Source organism: Budorcas taxicolor, chromosome 13 (assembly GCF_023091745.1).
Source record: "Budorcas taxicolor isolate Tak-1 chromosome 13, Takin1.1, whole genome shotgun sequence".
NCBI lineage: Eukaryota > Metazoa > Chordata > Mammalia > Artiodactyla > Bovidae > Budorcas > Budorcas taxicolor.
Window position 1 is genome coordinate 18408263 of NC_068922.1, and position 22401 is coordinate 18430663.

The 22401-nt window shown below is 38.8% G+C and overlaps 1 protein-coding gene across 8 annotated transcripts in view; it reads left to right on the forward strand.

The window, feature by feature from the left end:
* Positions 1-22401, forward strand: part of PARD3 (par-3 family cell polarity regulator) — a 592324-nt gene that overhangs the window by 243066 nt on the left and 326857 nt on the right. For all 8 annotated transcript variants that reach the window (XM_052651068.1, XM_052651061.1, XM_052651065.1 and 5 more), the window contains exon 4: positions 7491-7666. In XM_052651068.1, coding sequence (XP_052507028.1) covers positions 7491-7666 — 176 coding nt within the window. The remainder of the gene's footprint in view (positions 1-7490; positions 7667-22401) is intronic.

A 22401-nucleotide genomic window follows, 5' to 3' on the forward strand; every position in this document is an offset into this window, starting at 1 on the left:
TGAAGCAAATTATAGGCAAAAAGGCTGTTTTTGTATTTTATTTCTCTGAGGCCAAGACAAAATTGAGTTCTTTTATCCAATATTTTGCTTTATCAGGACAGTGAGAGGTGGGGAGCTTGTCAAATGAATCAAGCAGTTGTGTTTCATGCTTCATTTGGTTGAAAAGGCCAGACATCTGGAGTAGTCTCTCTCCTTAGAATCATGTTCAGGTCATCCAAAGACCTCAAGGCAGTTGTGGCTACTTCTGCATTCTAACGCACAACTCTTGGGCATTTTTCATTCTTCTCTGAGGCAACTGGTAATGCTGCTACTTTGAGATGCTTGTATACTTTTTTCTAGTGCCTCTTCATAAATGGTTGTAAGTTCTGTTTAGGATGAGGTTTGGTGGATGATCAGCAGTATAGGAATATTGATCTCATATGGAATCATACAGTTTTTAGTTTTAATGCTTGAATCTCTGGTTTTATAGATGGGGACACTGAGGTCCAGTGATGTGGACTGACATGTTGGGATTATACATCTAGGCAGGTGGTGGTTCTTGTTTTTTCTTTTTTCTTTGGGCAGACTGATCAATTTTATTTGTGCCTTATAGTTGATATAACTTACTTGGTAAACTGTTGTTGGTCAGTCGATAAGCAGTGTCTGACTCTTGCAACCTCAGGGGCTGCATCAAGCCAGGCTTCCCTGTCCTTCCTCTGGTAGTCCCTAGACGTACAAACCAGCGCGTACAGTATGAGCCTGTTTCTGTAAAATAAAGCAGAAACACCCTAGGAATACAAAAACTAAAGGCGAAGGCTGAAGTGAAGGTTAACCAACATCATAAAACTTATAGCTTTTTATAATTCTTCATCCAAGTACTTGGTCAGTTCAGTTCAGTTCAGCTGCTCATTCGTGTCTGACTCTTTGTGACCCTGTGGCCTATAGCACGCCAGGCTCCCCTGTCCATCACCAACTCCTGGAGCTTACTCAAACTCATGTCCATAGAGTCGGTGATGCCATCCAACCATCTCATCCTCTGTCATCCCCTTCTCCTCCTGCCTTCAATCTCCCAGCGTTAGGGTCTTTTCCAATGAGTCAGTTCTTTGCATGAGGTAGCCAAAGTATTGGAGTTTCAGCTTCAGCATCAGTCCTTTCAATTAATATTCAGGACTGATCTCCTTTAGGATGGACTGGTTGCATCTCCTTGCAGTCCAAGGGACTCTCAAGAGTCTTCAACACCATAGTTCAAAAGCATCAATTCTTCAGCGCTCAGCTTTCTTTATAGTCCAACTCTCACAACCATACATGACCACTGGAAAAACCATAGCTTTGACTAGATGGACCTTTGTTGGCAAAGTAATATCTCTGCTTTTAAATAAGCTGTCTAGATTGGTCGTAACTTTTCTTCCAAGGAGCAAGTGTCTTTTAATTTCATGGCTGCAGTCACCATCCGCAGTGATTTTGGAACCCCCCAAAATAAAGTCTGTCACTGTTTCCATTGCTTCCCCATCTATTTGCTATGTAGTGATGGGACTAGATGCCATAATCTTAGTTTTCTGAATGTTGAGTTTTAAGCCAACTTTTTCACTCTCCTCTTTCACTTTCATCAAGAGGCTCTTTAGTTCTTCTTCGCTTTCTGCCATAAGGGTGCTATCATCTGCTTATCTGAGGTTATTGATATTTCTCCCGGCAACCTTGATTCTGGCTTGTGCTTCCTCCAGCCCAGCATTTCTCATGATGTACTCTGTGTATAAGTTAAATAAGCAGGGTGACAATATACAGCCTTTATGTACTCCTTTCCTGATTTAGAACCAGTCTGTTGTTCCATGTCCAGTTTTAACTCTTACTTGCTGACCTGCATACCTGTTTCTTAGGAGGTCTGGTATTCCCTTCTCTTGAAGAATTTTCCACAGTTTGTTTTGATCCACATAGTAAAAGGCTTTGGCATAGTCAATAAAGCAGGTAGATGTTTTTCTGGAACTCTCTTGCTTTCTCAGTGATCCAACGGATGTTGGCAATCTGATCTCTGGTTCCTGTGCCTTTTCTAAATCCAGTTTGAACATCTGGAAGTTCATGTTCAAGTACATAGTCAATACTATAATACTCCAAGTCATAGCTTCTCCTAATCTGTATTCAATTTTTTATCTAATGATGTCATTTAATGAACATCTACTTATTTTAATGGAGATTTGGGTCCTTTGCATCACTAAGAACATCTCAGGGAGACTGTTAGGCAAAACTCTATTCATAGTGATCCAGAAACATATTTTTTGTTGTTCACTGAGTTGTTATTGAACCAAAGGTGTCCAGACACTAATGGGTAAGATGAGGCCCCTTGGAACAAAATATGATGGTAGCCCCAAATGTATTCCTCACTTAGCACAGTTGCAGTTTAGAGAAAAAAGCCATTTTATCTGCTATTCTTGATGAGGCAGCAAAATGATAACTTTTAAAAAGCCCTGACCGTGGAACATGCAAGTTGATATTTTGCGTAATAACATAGGAGGTAGGCATGAAGTGCTTGTACATATTGAGAGTAGTGGCAGTGCTACTCTCTCAGGGGTGTCCAACTTTTTGTTACCCCATGGACTCTAGCTCTCCAGACACAGCTCATCTGTCCAAATGATTTCCCAAGCAAGAGTACTGGAGTGGGTTGCCCTTTCCTTCTCCAAAGGACCCTCCCGGCCCAGGGGTCCAGCCCTGGTCCTAGTGCATTGCAGGTGGACTCTCTCCCCTGAGCCACCGGGGGGACCACATGTTCAGAAAAACTTGTATATGATGATTTGAGTTGCAAGCTAAGATAACCATTTTTAATGGAGCAGTGCTTTTATTTGAAAGAAGAATGGAAAAGCTGTGTCTTTCAGACTTCAGTTATCTGGCAGGGTTTCTAGAAAATGGATGAACTGAGCCTGTCATTACATGGAAAACAACTTATAGTGTCCATTGCCAAAGATACCATTTGAGCTTTAAATTCTAGTAGAATTAGATTTTGGAAAACTTCTATCTCATTGTGAGCATGATAATGTCCCAGTACCTAATGATTTTTTTCTGATGGAATTGGTAGTGATATTCACATATGTGATTTTCTGCTGTAAAGAAATATATCAACATTTGGAGAGTTGGTTTAACCTAATTACTAATATATTCCAAGTAATTGTTGCAAAATTTTTCATGGGTAGAAGATCGATTCGAAGAGTAAGATGTAACAAGAGAACAAGAAGTTTGCATTCTATATTGCAGCTAACCTTCGAGTCAAGTTTTGGTGTAGTATCAAAGATATATAGTTATCTGAGGAGATTAATTTTTATTTTATTTATTTGCCTGCACTGAGTCTTAGTTCTCTAGGCCAGAATACTGGAGTGGGTAGCCTTTCCCTTCTCCAGGGGATCTTCCCAACCCCAGTGATTGAACTCAGGTCTCCCACGTTGCAGGCAGATTCTTTACCAGCCAAGCCACTTAGTTATGGGACATGGGCTTTTAGTTGCTGTGTGTGTTATCTATCTAGTTCCCTGACCAGGGATCAAACCTGGGCCCCTTGTATTGGGAGTGTGGCATCTTAGCCACTGGATCACCAGGGAAGTCCATCTGAGAAGATTATTAAAATTCTATTTCCGGTTGCAGCTGTTTGTGGAGTTCTTTTTTTCTCTGTATACTCGGTCATATTGCAGCAGGTTAATGAAGAAGCAGAAATGAGAATCCAGATGTCTGCTGCTAAGCAACATGTGAAAGAGTGCTCCTCTCCAGCTTCATATGCTTTGTTTTGTAAAATCATCTTCATAAAATTCTGTTGTTTATGTTAACATGTAATAGGTTTATTATTGTTAACTTAAAAATGAATGAATAAATATTAAAAAACTTTCTTTTCATTTTCACTTCTAGCGTGGTATATATGCCTAGCTATAACCCACATAAACAAACGTTTTTTGGGTTCTTCAGTAACTTTTAGAGTGAGAAAGGGTCCTGAGGTCAAAGTTGAGGTATAAGTATCTCTGTGCCCTGGGGCATGCTTCGTCATCTTATGCATCATACTTCCTTTATTGAACTAGTAGAGATTTTTTATTTTTTTCCTTAATTTTTTTTTCATCTCCTTTTAACATTTTTGAAATTGGGATTCCTCTTGTTTCAGTTTATATGTATAGCTAATGTAATAGTTCTTCAACTCTCCCAAATCTAATGATGCTATTAAAATCTGTGTTTGATTTCTCAGTGTGTGTAATTTTACTTTGAAAACACTGCAGAATTCTTCCCCTTTACAAAATTGAGACTGACATTTATATCTGGAAATAGCTAGAAGTGGAGTTTATTTTTCAGTGAATGGTCGAATAATAGAATCAATTTCATGATTTGGGTGGTGATGGAGTGCTGACCAAGGAGCCTCAAGTTCTGGCCAGATGCATGTCCCCATGCTCTTCCTGTCACCTCTCAGGCTCCACTTACTGGTCTGTGAAGTGAGCCACATGTTTCTCCACTGGGCCTGCATGCGTGCTAAGTCACTTGAGTTGTGTCCAACTCTGCAACCCTATGGACTGAAGCCCACCAGGATCCTCTGTCCCTGGGATTCTCCAGGCAGAATACTGACTGCAGTGGGTTGCCATTCCCTCCTCCAGGGGATCTTCCTGTCCCAGGGATCGAACCTGCAGCTCCTGCATTGCAGGTGAATTCTTTACCACTAAGCCACCAGGGAAGCCCCCTTCTCCATTAGGATTAATGCTTAAAATAAAGATTCAGATTCTTTCAAGTCATTGACTTCTTAATGTTATTTAATATGTGCATGCGTGAATATAGACTGCATGAAAATGACATAATTTTCACACAGCCATAAAACGAAGAAATTATAAACCAATAAAAATGTAAATTGTCACTCTCAGCGTGAGACACTGTCTAAATCGCAGCCAGCATGAGCTGGACATGCGATCTGTTCTGGTGTCTTCACGTTTGCTGCCCGTGTGCTCTTTGATGACTGTTGTTACAGTTCATCAACTGCGAGACAACCTGACTTCAAGATCATCATGCTGTCACTTGGCATTCCTTTGCTGAGAACACAGTGTTTACTTTTCAAAAAGAGTTTGATCTCCTGCGGCATCCTTCACCATGTGGTTTGTGTCTGTGCCCCGGCATCTCGCCAGAAGGGGCAACTGAAAGGTCTGCAGTCCCGCTATAACCCCACCTCTCCTTGAATCCACTTTCTTCCCCTGCATCTTGAATTTTGAGGGTTACAGATGCAGAGAGGTACAAAGTGCTAATTATTTGTGTCTGTTTCAGACTAACAGATTAACACAGCCATCATGACTTTTCAGAAGACGATGATCCCAATTATTTATCTAATCTGAATCGGGTCTGCAGTGTATTTCTCTTGGGGAGAATTTCAGAAACAAGTTGAGTAAGCTGTTTTATTGTGTCCAATCAAACTCATTGAAATTTATTGTCCCTGAATTTATTTGGGGGTGAAATGTACTTTCATGTACTTTTAAATTTTATCATTGTCTGCTTTTAGTCATTATTTCTGGACCATTTTTTAGGTAGACACAGTTCCTTAACAACCAAGCAATCAGCAACCCTGTAACTGGAGGCGACAGAACCCATATCTAAGGAGCAGTATTGTAATTTCCCAGAAGTATTTTATTCTCCCTCCTCCCCATTCTGTTGCTTTTCTGCTTACATTTTTGATTTTTGAATCTGAGAACAATTTTGTTAATTGGGAGAGGACTTTTTTATGGTAAGAGCGTAGTATTATTAACACACCTGGATCCTTAAAGGTATATTTCTGTGAACTTGTTTTTGAGAGTGACTGTATAGTTCTTTGTTTTGTTTTGTTTCTTTCTTTTTTTTTGGTATAAATTGTAAGCAATAAGGACTGTCACACGTTTTTTACATACACTTAAAAATTGGAAATTATTCTTTCCTGTAATTTTCCTGTATGCGTTTCTCTTAGCAAATTAAGATAAATACCAATAGTATTAAATGTTCAACATATTTTTTTCCTCTGGTTATGTTACTCAGACTCTTTATTGGTTATCAAATCCTCATGATGTGGAAGCAAATGTTAAATGCAACATTTTAGTATGATTCATATGCTTTTCTGATCATTCATATGTTTTCTCTGATCGTTTCTAATTTGCTTTAACATATTTGAGACTATTGAATTGATAGTGGTTTAAATGTAGCCGTTAACATGTATAAATCATCTTTCCTTAGTTCCACCATCCTCAACGATCTCCATAGCCACACATTTACCAGATGCATCAATATTCCAAAATTGTTTCTCATAGAATAAATGATGAGTTTACTCCTTCTCCACTAAAGCTGTTTTATTTGCGGCTTTTAATAAATATTTACCCTGCATCCTAGGTTTTGTAAACAAGTTGCTCTAAGCATGAATTTAATTTAAAGTTTTGTTGTAGGTTGATCACGCTCTCCGCTCAGTTGACGTGTGGGGCTTTTGGTTCTGACTCTCAGTGTTACAGAGGCATGTGCCTCTGTTCTTCTACCTGGCTTCATAGTGTTTCTCTTCCGTTGTCACAGTGATCACACCTGCTAGCATGTACCCAGTGCTACCATACGAAGGCTGACCTGAGTTTGTTATTAGTTTTTGTTAGAGTAATTGCAAACAGAATACAGCTGATAAAACACCACCTTTTATGTAATCGTGTACCTGAGTATGTGGCAGGACTACCTGAGTTTATGGCCAGGTGGCACAGGGGTCAAGAACCCGCCTGCCAATGCAGGAGATGCAAGAGACAAGAGTTCGCTCCTTGGATTGGAGAGATCCCCTGGAGAAGGCATGGACACCCACTCCAGTATTCTTGCCTGGAAAATTCCATGGACAGAGGAGCCTGGGGGGCTATAGTCCATGGGATTGCAAAGAGTCGCACATGACTGACTGACTGAGGATTCACGCTTGCGTATTGGTGTTCTACTTTTAAGATTTCATTATCTGAAGGATAAGAAATATGTCTGTGCTTTGTACTTTTTGATAATACTTTGTTGAACAAAAGAAATATTTTACTCAACAGATTTCTTTACTAGAAAAGCCAAACCGATGTCGGGATGATAATAACAGTAACGGTTATTTTTGTCACTCTCTGTTGAGTGCACACCATGTATCAGGAACTGCTTTAAGCAATCTGTCTCATTTAGTCCTTGCAGTACCCTTAGCTGAGAAGTGATGTTTTATTGCTATTTGTGTAGGTAGGGACCAGGGAGAGGACAGTGAAGCCACTTGGCTAGAGCCACACAGGTAACAGGTGTGAAATGCAGATGCACCTGACCGTCTTACTCTAGAGCAGGTCATCCTGTAGATAAGTATTCTTTTATCCTGTAGACATCCTGGTTCTTTTGCAGTGAAGTCTCTTAAAGAAACGAATGGAATTTCTACCTAGGATGCTGACCCACTGTCACCTTAAAGTGTTACTCTACTCTTTAATCTTTGGGATTTAACTACCTTTATTCTCACACACAGTTTTCAGGTGTTAGGTTATCTTTTAAAAACACAATGCTTTTTTGTGTTACAGATATGCCTCTTCACGTCCGACGAAGCAGTGACCCAGCGTTAATTGGCCTTTCCACGTCTGTCAGTGATAATAACTTCTCTGAAGAGCCTTCAAGGAAAAACCCCACACGCTGGTCGACAACCGCTGGCTTCCTCAAGCAAAACACTGCTGGCAGTCCTGCAGCCTGTGACAGGAAGGTGAGTGCCTCTCATTCGTGTCTCCTTCACACCAGTGAGGGCTGGCATCCAAGGGCCAGAACTTTGTTTCCACAGCATCCCCACCGTGTCCTCTGTGACCTTCATGCCAAAGTTACAAGCACTTCCTATTTTGTATTGCCCTTGAATTTTCTGATAAAAATCTGTATTATTTTTCCATTTTTTTGAATTGATAACATGTTCATATGATTAAACACGAAAACGTACAACATGAAATATATGTACTTAAGGTCCCTCTCCAAACTTGTCTCCTGGTTACCCTTGTCTCTGTCCTCTTCAGCAACCCTCTTAGGAGCTTTTTCCATGTCCTTAAAGGGGTATTTTATCAATGTGTAAGCGTGCATTGGCCCCGGAGGTATACTAAAGAAATCACAGCGTATGGACTGGTAAGGATGGGAGTGGATGCTGTCCGTGGTCATTTGCTCTCACAATTCAATTGATAATTTTATCTTCATATGAAATGAAAGCGCACTGTCTAGTCTTAGTAATATTCTCTTCTTTGACCTGATTTAATTTTGTCCATGACCTAATTTATTTAGTCTAAATAAACAAACGTTATTTTAGTCTATTTAGCCTACTTTTTTCTACTTTGTATTAATGGTCTTTGTCATATATTCCTTATCATCCCGTTCTGTTAGACCTCTAACCTTTTACCCAATGAGCTTTAAGCTGTGCTCGTCATTTTCACTGCTGAATTTATGAAATAGATTCTCAGCGAACATCTATTGAATAAATTAATGACTATTTTTCAGTGCAGATGGTACCTGAGCACTGTATGTGTTGAGAAGTATGGAAACATATTCAGTTCAGTTCATTTCAGTTCAGTTCGGTCGCTCAGTTGTGTCTGACTCTTTGCGACCCCATGAATTGTAGCACACCCGTCCTCCCCGTCCATCACCAACTCCTGGAGTTCACTCAAACTCACGTCCATCCAGTTGGTGATGCCGTCCAGCCATCTCATCCTCTGTCATCCCCTTCTCCTCCTGCTCCCAATCCCTCCCACCATCAGAGCCTTTTCCAATGAGTCATCGCTTCGCATGAGGTGGCCAGAGTACCGGAGTTTCAGCTTTCGCATCATTCCTTCTAAAGAACACCCAGGGCTAATCTCCTTTAGAATGGACTGGTTGGATCTCCTTGCAGTCCAAGGGATTCTCAAGAGTCTTCTCCAACACCACAGTTCAAAAGCATCAATTCTTTGGTGCTCAGCTTTCTCACAGTCCAACTCTTGAATCCATACATGACCACTGGAAAAACCATAGCCTTGACTAGATGGACCTTTGTTGGCAAAGTAATGTCTCTGCTTTTGAATATGCTGTCTAGGTTGGTCATAACTTTTCTTCCAAGGAGTAAGCGTCTTTTAATTTCATGGCTGCCGTCACCATCTGCAGTGATTTTGGAGCCTAAAAAGATAATGTCTGACACTGTTTCCACTGTTTTCCCATCTATTTCCCATGAAGTGATGGGACCGGATGCCATGAGCTTCGTTTTCTGAATGTTGAGCTTTAAGCCTACTTTTTCACTGTCCACTTGCACTTTCATCAAGAGGCTTTTTAGTTCCTCTTCACTTTCTGCCATAAGGGTGGTGTCATCTGCATATCTGAGGTTACTGATATTTCTCCCTGCAATCTTCAATCCAGCTTGTGCTTCTTCCATCCGAGTTTCTCGAGATGTACTCTGCATATAAGTTAAATAAGCAGGGTGACAATGTACAGCCTTGACATACTCCTTTTTCTATTTGGAAGCAGTCTGTTGTTCATTTCCAGTTCTAACTGTTGCTTTCTGACCTGCATACAGGTTTCTCAAGAGGCAGGTCAGGTGGTCTGGTATTCTCATTTCTTTCAGAATTTTCCACAGTTTATTGTGATCCACACAGTCAAAGGCTTTGGCATAGTCAATAAAGCAGAAATAGATGTTTTTCTGGAACTCTCTTGATATTAATCACATATTAATAGTAAAATAAATGTAGCTTGATATTTGCTTGATTTACCCTTTGGGTCTATGTTAAAATACCTTTTTAATATCTTTTAACTCAGTTTCACATTTCAATAAACTCCTTTTTGTACTAGTTTGTGTAAAGAAAGAAGAAGAAATATATAAGTTTAAACTGAGAAGACGCTATTAAGAAAAAGCAATGTACTGTAGTCTCTGCTTATTTTGGATGAGAGGTTTAACTGTTAGGCTCATTCTTCTGACCTATTTTATTAGATATGTGATGAGTATCTTACTGAGATTAGCCTGAAAATTTAGAATTTTTTATCACACAACAAACTATTCAAAGAATCTGGTTTCTGAATAGGCCTCACGACCTTTCATTGATGTTTGGAATAGACCTGATTTACTTGGATATTCACAAATAATGGCTTCCCTGGTGACTCAGATGGTAAAGCGTCTGCCTGCAATGTGGGACACCTGGGTTCGATCCCTGGGTTGGGCAGATCCTCTGGAGAAGGAAATGGCAACCCACTCCAGTATTCTTACCTGGAGAATCCCATGGATGGAGGAGCCTGGTAGGCTACAGTCCATGGGGTCACAAAGAATCGGACACAACTGAGCCACTTCACTTCACAAATATATAAGAAGTCAAGTTGGTAGTTTAAAAAAATTTATCCTTAGAAAGGTTTTTGCTTAGTTGTAGGATAGTGGGTCAGAACTCATTGAAGAAATGAAGGTTTTGTTTCTAAGTCATTCAACATCTTGTCTGTATGTGTCAGCTTCACTTGTAGTGAAGAGAACCACAGGAGCTATTTTAAACACAAAAGGACTTAATATTGAGAATTTGTGTTTCAGAAAATCACTGGAAGGGCCGGCAGGGCAGGCCATAGTCTGGGCCCCCAGCGCTTTCTGGACAGTGTCTGGCTGGTCTCAGGAGTGGGTACAAGACCTAATGTCCCCGTGCCTGCATCTGCTCAGTAGACCTAACACCATCTCCTCACGTGCTCACCTTGCCTCCTGTCACCTGTGTACCTGACCTGAACCAGGAGTACCCCTGAAAACACCACCGTCTCCACTGCTTGCCACTAACAGTAGCCCAAGAAAAATCTCTGTTTCACAATTATCATGAACATCACAGGCCCTTGAATCCAAATGAGCAGAATGAGGTTTGCTCCAGATACTTGTCTCCAGGGGCATTTTTTTTCCTGGGAAATGAACTTTAGTGTTCTAGTCTCCAGAGCCCACAGAGGTTAGCCGGAGCAGATGGGGATCCTTCTGGGCAGTTCTTTTTAAAATAACATGTATCTGTCATTGTAAAAATGTGGGCAACTAGTAGCATAGAACAAAACTATAATAGCCAATTTTGAAATTCATTGGAACACAGATGTTAATGATCACACACACAAAGTTGGAGTCATTCTCTGTCTACATAGTTGCATCCAGATGATTTCTACATTTTTTTTCCATTTCCTGGGGATTTCCCCTGGTGTGAACTTTGTTAGAAAATATTTTTGATGAATGTGAGATGTTCCAATGTAGAGTATACTTCATCATTCTCTAATTGTTGGACATTTATTCTATTTTATCACATTATAAATATCACTGCTATGAGATAAACTTGAATATAATTTTGTTGGTTTTAAAAATGATTACTTTACCCAACAAACTTTTTTCCTATTGGGAGTGGTATTTAATGTAGCCAGATAGCCACACTATTCCTTAGCAAAGTCCTTGATTCACACACATATCTCTAGATGACATCGTAGTCACGTATGGCACACGTTAAAGGTAGTGTGCAGGGAATTTGTCTTTTGAATTATCTTTGGCTTTACTTTTCAATACCTATTTACTAAGTTTCCTAGTCTAGATTTTAAGCTGTTTGTAGTTTAGTCTGAGGAGTGGTTTTTTCTTTTTTTTAGCATGTATATGTCTGATAAATGCTGTCTTATTTTCTGTAAATGACTTGTGATGTTTACAGTATTAAGAATCCTTGAAGGAAAGCATACTTGTTTATTGGTATTAAATTTTATTTGTGTTGCATCCATGAGCACTCACTCATGCTGGGCAATTTCAAGATGTTATAAATTCTTATCAGTGTGTAGAGATTTAGGTTTTCTGTATAAAAACATGGAAATAAATTAGTTAAGGGTTCACGGTCCTGTGATTCATTGATCTCTGTGCTTGTATAAATCATCTCTGTTCTTGTATAATTCATCTGCATATGTAAGTAGTTTTCTATTTTTCCCAGTTAAATAAACAGAATGATTTTGGAGTACCCAATCAGCTAAAGCCTCTTCTTTCTGAACAGGACAGCCACAGTGAATTCTCCCTGGTGGTTCAAAACCACAGAGGAGAGGTGGAGTCTAACCAGGTTAAAGAGTGGTGCTGCGCTGCCAAGTTTAGAGAGCACAGTGCACAGACTTGGATGCTGCTAAGCCAGACGAGAACTCGGAAACCAAGAGTGCTGCAGACTTCTGAATTCCTTCAATTGTGTCAGTTTTACCTGGCAGTGAGGCATAGAGGGGAGGAGAATTTTGGCGTTTTTTTTTTTTCAGAGTTCTCTGGAACATTGGCTCATTCCTGTTTCTCAACATTTTGTGGCTCACTGCCCTTTCCACCTCTTTGAGACCAATTTGCTCACACCGTATGTGGAAAGTATCTCGCTAGAAGATGTATTGTCCTTTGAGATTTTGTGTGTGCAAATTAATATTTCATCTTGGGAAAGAGTCAAGATATTTCAGTCAGTGTGAATATTTAAGTTGTCTTGCCACCCGTTCAGCCATCCTTGTTAGGTCCATATCCCTGTGAATGAAGTGGCCATCTAGGATGTGGACATCGTTTCACTCAATGCAGTGTAATGAGGCGCTTATCACAACCAGCCTCCCACGGGATTTCAGGGACAAGGTCTCTGTTCTGTTCATTGCGCAGTGGTTATAAGCTGTAGTTTCTTTCTGATGAATAATAAGAGGTGTTGCTTTTTTAAGGTAGAAGTAGATGTTTTTTTGGAACTCTCTTGCTTCTTTGATGATCCAGTGGATGTTGGCAATTTGATCTCTGGTTCCTCTGCCTTTTCTAAAACCAGCTTGAACATCTGGAAGTTCTCAGTTTGTGTTGTTGAAGCCTGGCTTGGAGAATTTTGAGCATTACTTTGCCATCATGTGAGATAAGTGCAATTGTGTGGTAGTTTGAACATTCTTTGGCATTGCCTTTCTTTGGGATTGGAATGAAAACTGACCTTTTCCATTCCTGTGGCCACTGTTGAATTTTCCACATTTGCTGACATATTGAGTGCAGCACTTTCACAGCATCATCTTTTAGGATTTGAAATAGCTCATCTGGAATTCCATCGCCTCCACGAGCTTTGTTCATAGTGACGCTTCCCAAGGCCCACTTGACTTTGCCTTCTAGGATGTCTGGCTCTAGGTGAGTGATCACACCATTGTGGTTATCTGGATCATGAAGATCTTTTTCATATAGTCCTTCTGTGTATTCTGCCATCTCTTCTTAATATCTTCTGCTTCTGTTAGGTCTATGCCATTCTGTCCTTAATTGTGCTCATCTTTGCATGAAATGTTCCCTTGGTTTATCTATTCAGTAAGTATAGTTTAATTTCCTGCCTTTTTTTTTGTTGTTGTTAATTTGTATTATATTGAGAGCATTTTTCTGTGTCTTGTAAATATTGATAGCTTGCACAATGTTCAGTTATGTAACGATTTTTTGGACTTGTTTATTAACTTTGGTGTTTCTTGTTGTTGTTATTTAACATACTTATATGTTTCCCTTTTTTTTGCTCTTATAATCTTTGGAAGTACCCTTCAGAGGATATCCTAATATACCAATCAGATGTTGACATCTCTGATTATTTACTTAGAATAGATTCCTTAAGTACAATTATTTGACCAAGGAAACAAACATTTTTAAGGCTATTGATAGTTATTTCCCATAAATTCATAAATGATAAAGTGAAAAGTACTTATGTTATATAAAGAGGTTTGTGATAAGTCCTAGAGGGGTGGGCTGGGAAGTGAGAGGTAGAATGAAGAGCACCCAGAAGCAGCTGGTACTACTTCTGAATTCCAGTACTTACTCTCCTATCGAATAGCTTAATGGTTCCATTTGACTGTGCATCAGAATTACCTATGGACTTTTAAAAGATAAAACACATTGATATCAATAGATTCATTTATCTGTTTCAGGACATTTGTGTGTGTTTATTTAAAGCTCTTCTGTTGATTCCAGGAGAGTCTTTTTTTAAAGAACTTGGATCCAGTTCAAAAGGGATGTCTTTGCCTTTCAACAGAAGGCAAATAATAGTATAATTCTGTTTTTGAGATGTTTTCTTTTTAGGCTAGGTTTTCTGTCTTAGTATAGAATCTGGAACATTTAGCATATTTGATTTTGTGACATTTCACTTCATTTCACACTCAGCTCATAATTATCATTTTTAAATGAAATCTATTATTGAGTCTTTTTCAAAAGTATAACAACACCCCATTGAGATATTAGATCCTATCTCATCAATACAAAGCTAGAACAGGAAATATTTTTCTAGATAGAAGCTTTGATAAAAGCAGTGTTTTTGTTTGTTTTTAATTTGTGCATCCATCCTGCCCCCTCATCTTAGTTGAAAGTGCATTTGAACACCTAACGTCATTTTCTGGGACATCAGATTCCTAGCATTAGAGTCACCAATGCTAATCAGACACAAGAAACCTCCAGAAAACTCCGGCTACCTGTTTTATTGACAGTGGGAGTAAGAAAACTTTTACAGTTGATATGCAGACAGTAAAATAGCAATAATCTTTGAATCCTATTTCAGGTGATTATAAAGTAGCTGCTTGCCGGCTCAGTCATTTGTTCATTCATTGTAAAATGATATTCTATATTTAGCTCTTTTTCGCTTCCTCCTCCTCTTTTCAAACCTTTGGCTGCTTAGTCTGCTTTTGCTCATTTTTCTTTCTAATGTAGAAGACCAGTCATGTTGGTAAATTTGAAAATACTAGTCCATTTTAGCAGGAGGCTATTAAAAAAAAGTTGTACATGCCATCTCGTTAAAATAACCATCTAAAACCTCAAAGGATGGGCTAAAAAGTTTTTTAAAACCATGTTTTCTCTGTGTATAGCTGTCCTTAATTTTCTGCGAGATTGTTGTTAAGTGGCTAAGTTGGGTCAGGCTCTTTGTGACTCCCTGAACTGCAGCACACCAGGCTTCGCTGTCCTTCACTATCTCCTGGAGTTTGCTCAAACGCATGTCCATTGAGTCAGTGATGCCATCTAACCATCTCATCCTCTGTCGTCTCTTTCTCCTCTCACCCTCAATCTTTTCCATCTTCAGGGTCTTTTCCAATGAGTCTGCTCTTTGCATCAGGTGGCCACAATATTGGAGCTTCAGCATCAGTCCTTCTAATGAATATTCAGGGTTGATTTCCTTTAGGATTCACTGGCTCTATCTCCTTGGTATCCAAGGGACTCTTAAGAGACTTATTCAGCACCACAGTTCAAAAGCATCAATTCTTCATTGCTAAGCCTTCTTTATGATATAGCTCTCACATCCATACATGACTAGTGGAAAAACCATAGCTTTGACTATATGGACCTTTGTTGGCAAAGTGATGTTTCTCCTTTTTAATACACTGTCTCAGTTTGTCATAGCTTTTCTTCCAAGGAGCAAGCGTGTTTTAATTTTGTGGCTACAGTCACCGTCTGCAGTGATTTTGGAGCCCAAGAAAATCAAATATGTCACTGTTTTCACTTTTCCCCTATCTGATTAGCTTTGAGGGAAATCCAGCTGAGACCCAGGTCTATGACTAGCCTGGTACAACATTTGTACTTTCTGCAAAATGCCACTAAAACTATAAATATCACCTTTCTATTTTGCGTATTAAAAGATCTTAGTTTGAATGCACTGCATTTTTGTGCTTTCAGTACTTATGAATCTACTCATTTCTGCAATAGGCTAACCTCAAGTGCCAAGCTCTACTAGTCTGAGTTTTTAATAACCTAGATTCATCTTCTACTTCTGTGCCACATTTCGGAATGTGATCTTCCTTCACATGCTTTAAATATTATAATTTGTGTTCATAGTTATGAAATCCTAAGGTGCTATGGAGAAAATGGTTAAGCCTTGATGTGATATTTTTAGAGCTCACAAACCATTCCAGGAATATAAATCCAAAGCAATGTCAGGATTCCTGTTTAGAGCCCTCAAAGTTACACATCCTACAGATAGATGGAAATGAAGATACTAAACCCATTTTCTTAATTTAAGGGAGGAGACCAGGAACTCATTAACTTACAATGAAGAAAACTTCCGGTATTCTTTAGATGTGTAAAAGTATTTTGGCCTCATTTCATCTTTCTCAGTGGTTTCTATTTTTAGTATTTAATACTTTAGCTCCTAAACCTACCAGTACGGGTCATGAAGTCATGGCCTGTCACTAAAGAGAAGAGCCTTGGTGGGCAGCTGGGCCTGGGTTCCCTGGTGGGTGCCCTCCGGCTCTATTTTATTAATAACTCGCATGTGTTCTAGGGGCCATCATGTGGGCTGGTGTTTTTGTGTAGTGTTAAGCCAAGTTGATCTGAGTACTTGCAGGGTGTATTATGTGTTGTATCTCATCTATTCACTCTCTGAAGTCTAAGTATTGTTGCAATTCATTGATCAAGAGGTAGAGTCTGAAAGAGTTTAAGTAACTCACCTTAGAGTTAAACCAACTGCTAAACAATAAAGTTATTAACCTTGACTATCCAGTTTCGTATTCTGTGCTTTTGATTTTACTACCCGGTTTCCTACATGCTTATAGACTTTGCATATTGCCCAATGTTCATTTAGTTGTATATTTTAAACTGCAAAATATTTCATAACAACCTCATTTCTGTTGCCTCTAAAACTTTCTGTTAGGCAATTAAAATAGAAATATAGGAATAATCAGCATTTGTTATTAAAAAACTGGCATAATTTTTAAAACCTTACCAAGTCTATATTATATCAGCATCTTAGTCTTGAGTAAAAATACACTAGCTTCATTAGTGTCACTAATCCTTTTGGTGAGTACCACTGAGCTGTACAGTTAAATATAGTTAAAATAGTGTATTTTATATTATGTGACTTTTATCACAGTGGTGGTGGCGGTTTAGTCACTAAGTCATGTCTGACTCTTGCGACCCCACGGACTGTAGCCTGCCAGGCTCCTCTGTCCATGGGATTCTCCAGGTAAGAATACCAGAGTGGGTTGCCATTTCCTTCTCCAGGGGATCTTCTCGACCCAGGAATCAAATCCAGGTCTCCTGAATTGCAGGCAGATTCTTTACCGGCAGCTATGAGGGAAGCCCTTTATAATTAATAAACTTTATTACTTATTGCTGATTAGTTCTTATATTCCTTTTAATTGCTTAACAGAAAGTTTTAGAGGAGATAAAAATGATGTTCTATATTTTTCAAAAATATATCTGTGGAGATGCTTTACCCAAGGAAACAATTTCACAATTAAAGGGAAAGCTTTACCAGAACTAAATTGTATTAATAGATGGTCCCTGAGAACTTTTCACAAAAATGACTCAGTTGTTCTGCTAATCCACTCAGTCCATTGAATTTATGATTATAAACAGAAAAATCTAAGAAGGAGCTGTAAATATTTACATTGTCACATCAATTGTATATGGTGCCTATTTTAGTTCTTTGGATAAAGATTGCTTTAAAATTAAGGTAAAATATTTTCAGGTTTTAGCACTCTCTTTTACTATAATATATGTTTTAAAATCAAGGTAAAATATTTAGATAGGTAAACCTAAGAGATTCACATTGCACATTTAGGCGGTATGTAACACAGCGGATATTTTGGATTCAGGTGGCCACTCTAAGTGTTTTTCTCTCCCTCACCTCTTTGCATCTGTTCCCTTCCTCCCTTGCAGTTTGCTCCTGATGCAAAATGCGATTGTTACTTGCAATTTTAGTTTGAGATATGAACATTTGGAGTTATGTGTTTTTGAAAGAAAATGAAATGTAGATGGGTATTTTGTACCTTCAAAATAAGAAACAAGTAGCACTTTCTAAAATGTTTGACAATTGTTTCAGATTCAAATTTGTTTTGCAGAGTCAAACAAGTGCCACTTGTCATCTTTATTGTATTAATTGTTTGGAAAATGAGCTAGGCTCTGCAATGTGATCTGACTCACAGCATTTGCATCTTGTTTTTTTCTTATACGCTTGCTCTTGGTGGAGGGAAGATGGTCAGAAGTGGTCACCCTGACCTTATTGACAGTGGGTGCATATGGCTGTAGGCCAGCTGGGTGGCCATGCTGATTTTTATGAAACACAGTGAAAGAAACGAAAGGGGAGCCGCTGCAACTGCTGCCTCCCTGTTAGCTCTTTTCCTTTGTTGCTCAGAATCCAGATGGAGACAGCATCTTTGAAACTTGGGAAAATATGACATTTTCCTCTGCCTCTACCTTCTCCTCACTCCCTGATGCATATTTTCATAGGATAAAGGAGCTAATCCTAGCTGTATCAGACAAGAGATCATTGTATTTATAACAGTTGTAAAGCAAGCATTTTATTGCTCGTGATTATTCCCAAGACTATGTAGTATTTATCAGTGAACCAACCGTCTCTAAGATAAATATATTTTGTGATTCAAGAACTTGGGTGGTACGTTCCCATGGGAGAGGGTCATTGTGTAAGAATGGCTGGACATCAGAATCATGTCATTACTCAGGTAAACCACAATTCTTGCTTAGATTTAGAGCGAGAGCTTGGAAATGTCGTCTTGTAGAAACTGGGCACTGAAGTGGGGAGGTGGAACCTTGGGAGCTGGTTAAGCATCTTAATCTCCGTACAGTATTTGTCATAACTTCCCTGAATCCCTGTCTCTTCTTTTAGACAGTGGGAGGTTCAGTTGGATGTTCTCTGCCTTTTTCCTTCCAGCTTTTAAAATTCTGTTTCTGAAGTTTTTCATGGCATTCAAACTGTTGAGGTGTGTTAGGAACAGCTGGGGACATTGGTTCGAAGAAGGAGCCTGACTGAGACTGTCTCACTGATCTTTTGCTTTTCCTGGATTTCCTGGTCTGCTCCACAAGCAGATCTGGCCGCTTCCGAGAACCCTGCTCTCCGACGGTCACCTCTGGAAGCATTATGGCGTTCATAAGTAGATGTACCTCCGTGAGAGATTTGAACGCCCCCTTTAAGGTCAGATCCTTCATGTTCAAGGCCTGATGCACATCTGTGTTCCAGGGGTTATTTTTCTTACCTGATATGAAGACTATTACCAAGCCCAGTTGTAAGTTATGAGATAAAACTATAGCATCAAGCTTCTGGTTTTGCAAATATACCACCCTGAAAGATTTGCTGTGTGACAGGAAACTTATTTGCAAAATTACTTTTAATTCTCAGATGTGTTCTTCCATATTGGAGAGTTCCAATGTGATTTTTTTTTTTTTTGGCGTATTTAACATTCCCCAGTGTCCCACTGATCTAAATATAATTTTACAACCTATAAACTATTGCACATATATCATAAAGGCTAGAAAAGATATGAGTTATAGTTAAGAATTTAAGGCCAGAATGAGTTTTGAGAACTGTTTATAGTACTTTTAACATTTCAAGGAAAAAAAAAGAAAAACTGATGAAATTTGATGTGCCTGCTAGCAGATATTACTTTATACCTTAATTTAAAAATTGGCTTGAATCAATTAATATCTTCAAATTTTTTTTTTTTTTACTAACTGCTGTTCAATACTTAAACTCAGTTTATCAGGAAAATTAACATAGTTAACAGTAAAATAGTTGTGAAATTTGAGCTGAAGACATGCTAATACAGTTTTGGCATTCAAAATCTTTGGATTTTGACTCTTTAAGTTTAAAATTTTAAACAAGTTACTGTGTAAAGTGTATTTAGTGTCTCTTGTTGCAAATTCTACCACATTTTAGTAGACTATATCATTTATAAATAGATATATAGTCTACTACTAGACAAAATTTTGTTTTGACAAAAATAGCATGAATTTTGAATTTCCTTTTTGTCTTGTCATAGCTCTGCTCAGAAGTAGGAACAGATTTTAAACACATATCCTTTTCTTTGTCTCCTCTACCCCTGTTATTAATAATGATTAAGACTGTGAAAGATGGCAATTATAAAAATGGAAAGGAAGATGTATACATATATGTACCAGTATTTATGCTCATTTAGAGATGGGAATTACTGCTAATATGGAAATGATTGCTTGACCTACCAGAGTTTCAAATAATGCTTTTCTGTTCATTCCACTTGAAAATAGATGTGTGCCTAATATATCTGTGTGCTAAGTCGCTTCAGTCATGTCCAGTTCTTTGCAACTCTATGGACTGTATGCCAGGCTCCTCTGTCCATGGGATTCTCCAGGCAAGAATATTGGAATTGTTTGCCATTCCCTTCTCCAGGGGATCTTCCTGAACCAGGGTTTGAACTTGTATCTCCTGTGTCTCCTGCATTGGCAGACAGATTCTTTACCGTTGAGCCACCTGGGAAGCCCTCAAAAAGTGCCTTAATAGGCATGCAGTTGGTTTAAACTGATAGGGGCTGCCAAACTTTCTGACTTAATGTACAAGTTGGTTGTTGAACCTATGTTTTTGTGTGTGTGTGAATCACTTTATTTATCCTCACCCTCTCTCTCCTCCTGACCAACCCCCTCCACTCTTATTTATATCTGTGAAGTGGTATGAAGGTCAGAACAGTACATTGACAGCAGTCCTGTTTACAGACCATTTTATGGTTATCTTTAAACTTTAGCTTTGGCATTGCTTCCAAGGGCATGCTCTGGTGTAACCATCAAGAGGCACAAAAGATAAACTCTGACCCAGAAGAGGACCGGGTCTGCCACACTGACTAGACAATATGACTATTGAAGATTCTAGCAAGCTTGCTGCAGTTAAAAAAGTGGTCTAAGCTATAACTACTCATTTCGCTTCAGCCTCATAATCTCAGGTTAGACATCCTGAAAAGAGTTTCCTTTGTTTTCCGTCTGTTTTTTCTTGGGGAAACGATTAAGTAGAAAATTGAATTCTCTTGGACCACAATTGCAGAGTTGAAAAATATTGTAAATTTAAAATCTTAAAACCACACAGGAATATTCAAAACCATAGGATTCATAGAGGGTGTAAAAATAAAATCTATATGCGTTGAGTGTTTAGTGTTTCAAAACATGGCACAATTCCTAATGATTTTTTAAAAGACGTTTGGAATTTTTGTTTTGAGATAAAGTGGAAATAGAATTGAGTTTCCTGTGCTAACTTAGAAATATCCATTACTTCTATAATGCTCATGAAATTTTCCTTTATTTCTGCAGTAGGGATGTAGGTCTGCCAGGAAATCTGACCATCAGCTAAATAGCTGTTTCTGAGAGATAAAGCCTTGAAGCTGCAGCTTATTATGCCAGGAATAAGCCTCTGTCCCAAGGCATTGGGTGGGTTCTGTGTGATTTCTTTTTATTGAATTGTAATTGGCTCAGGAAGAGGGGAGAGGGAACAGCTACTTAGCTTACCCTGGAAGAGATTTACTCCATACCCAGGGTACTGCTACCAGGGAACAGCAAATTAATATGCATTTCTCAGCCTGGGTGGCTTTTTGACACCTGATGATGTGGCAGTACATTTAGATGATAAGGAAAATCCCTGATCACAGCAGGAACATCTGGGTTTTTCTGGCAAGAGGGCAAGTTTCCTACCTTGTGCAGAAGCTTAAGTGGCTGTTTGGTCCAGTTTCTTCTAATTTAAAAGAAGAGTAATTCCTTCTGGTATTTTTCTTATATAATCTTTTAGATATAAAGTTGTGGCTTTAATAATTTTTTGCTGTTTGCAAATTTAGTACTTATTAGGGCTTTCTATTGGTCTGTTGGTCTATTTCTACTAATATATTGGTCCTACCGCTAGATTTTTATAAGTCTCAAGAAAAAGATTTCATGTTTTGCTTTAAGTTTACCAATATACAGAATTGAGACATTAATTTGATCATAGAATAAAATAGATGTAAAAGCCCATTCTCCAATTTATTACAAATTCAGTGTGACACTATCAATGATTAACATTTTGGTTGGTTTATTTTTTTCTTTAGGTTATGGTATATAAGCTTTGCAAATACATTCAAAAAATATTTTTGACTTTTATGTAGTTAGCTATAGTTTGGTCCATGGAAAATGTGGTCTTGCAAAGACATAGTTGCTGCTGCTGCTGCTAAGTCGCTTCAGTCGTGTCCGACTCTGTGCGACCCCATAGACGGCAGCCCACCAGGCTCCCCAATCCCTGGGATTCTCCAGGCAAGAACACTGGAGTGGGTTGCCGTGTCCTTCCCCAGTGCATGAAAGTGAAAAGTGAAAGTGAAGTTGCTCAGTCGTGTCCGACTCTTAGTGACCCCATGGACTGCAGCCTACCAGGCTCCTCCATCCATGGGATTTTCCAGGCAAGAGTACTGGAGTGGGGTGCCATTGCCTTCTCCAAAGACGTAGTTAAGAGTACCATAATTTAAAAATCACTGGAAAAAATATTTTCAAATTGAAAATAGAACACACTATATACATTTCATTTGAAAATGGTGACTGTCCACACATATATTGTAGAAAATACAAGTAGAAGCACATAGTGTGCTATTAGGTTTAAGTATGTGCTTACATCATTGAATACGAATCACAGCTTAATAGAACTATTAAGTGTTTGTACTTGATCCAGACTTCAGGCAGGATTTTGAGGAATAATGTTGCTGAAATGCCAATAGCATGAGATGGTACAGTCGACAAAATAACAGATAATGTAGGGTAACAAT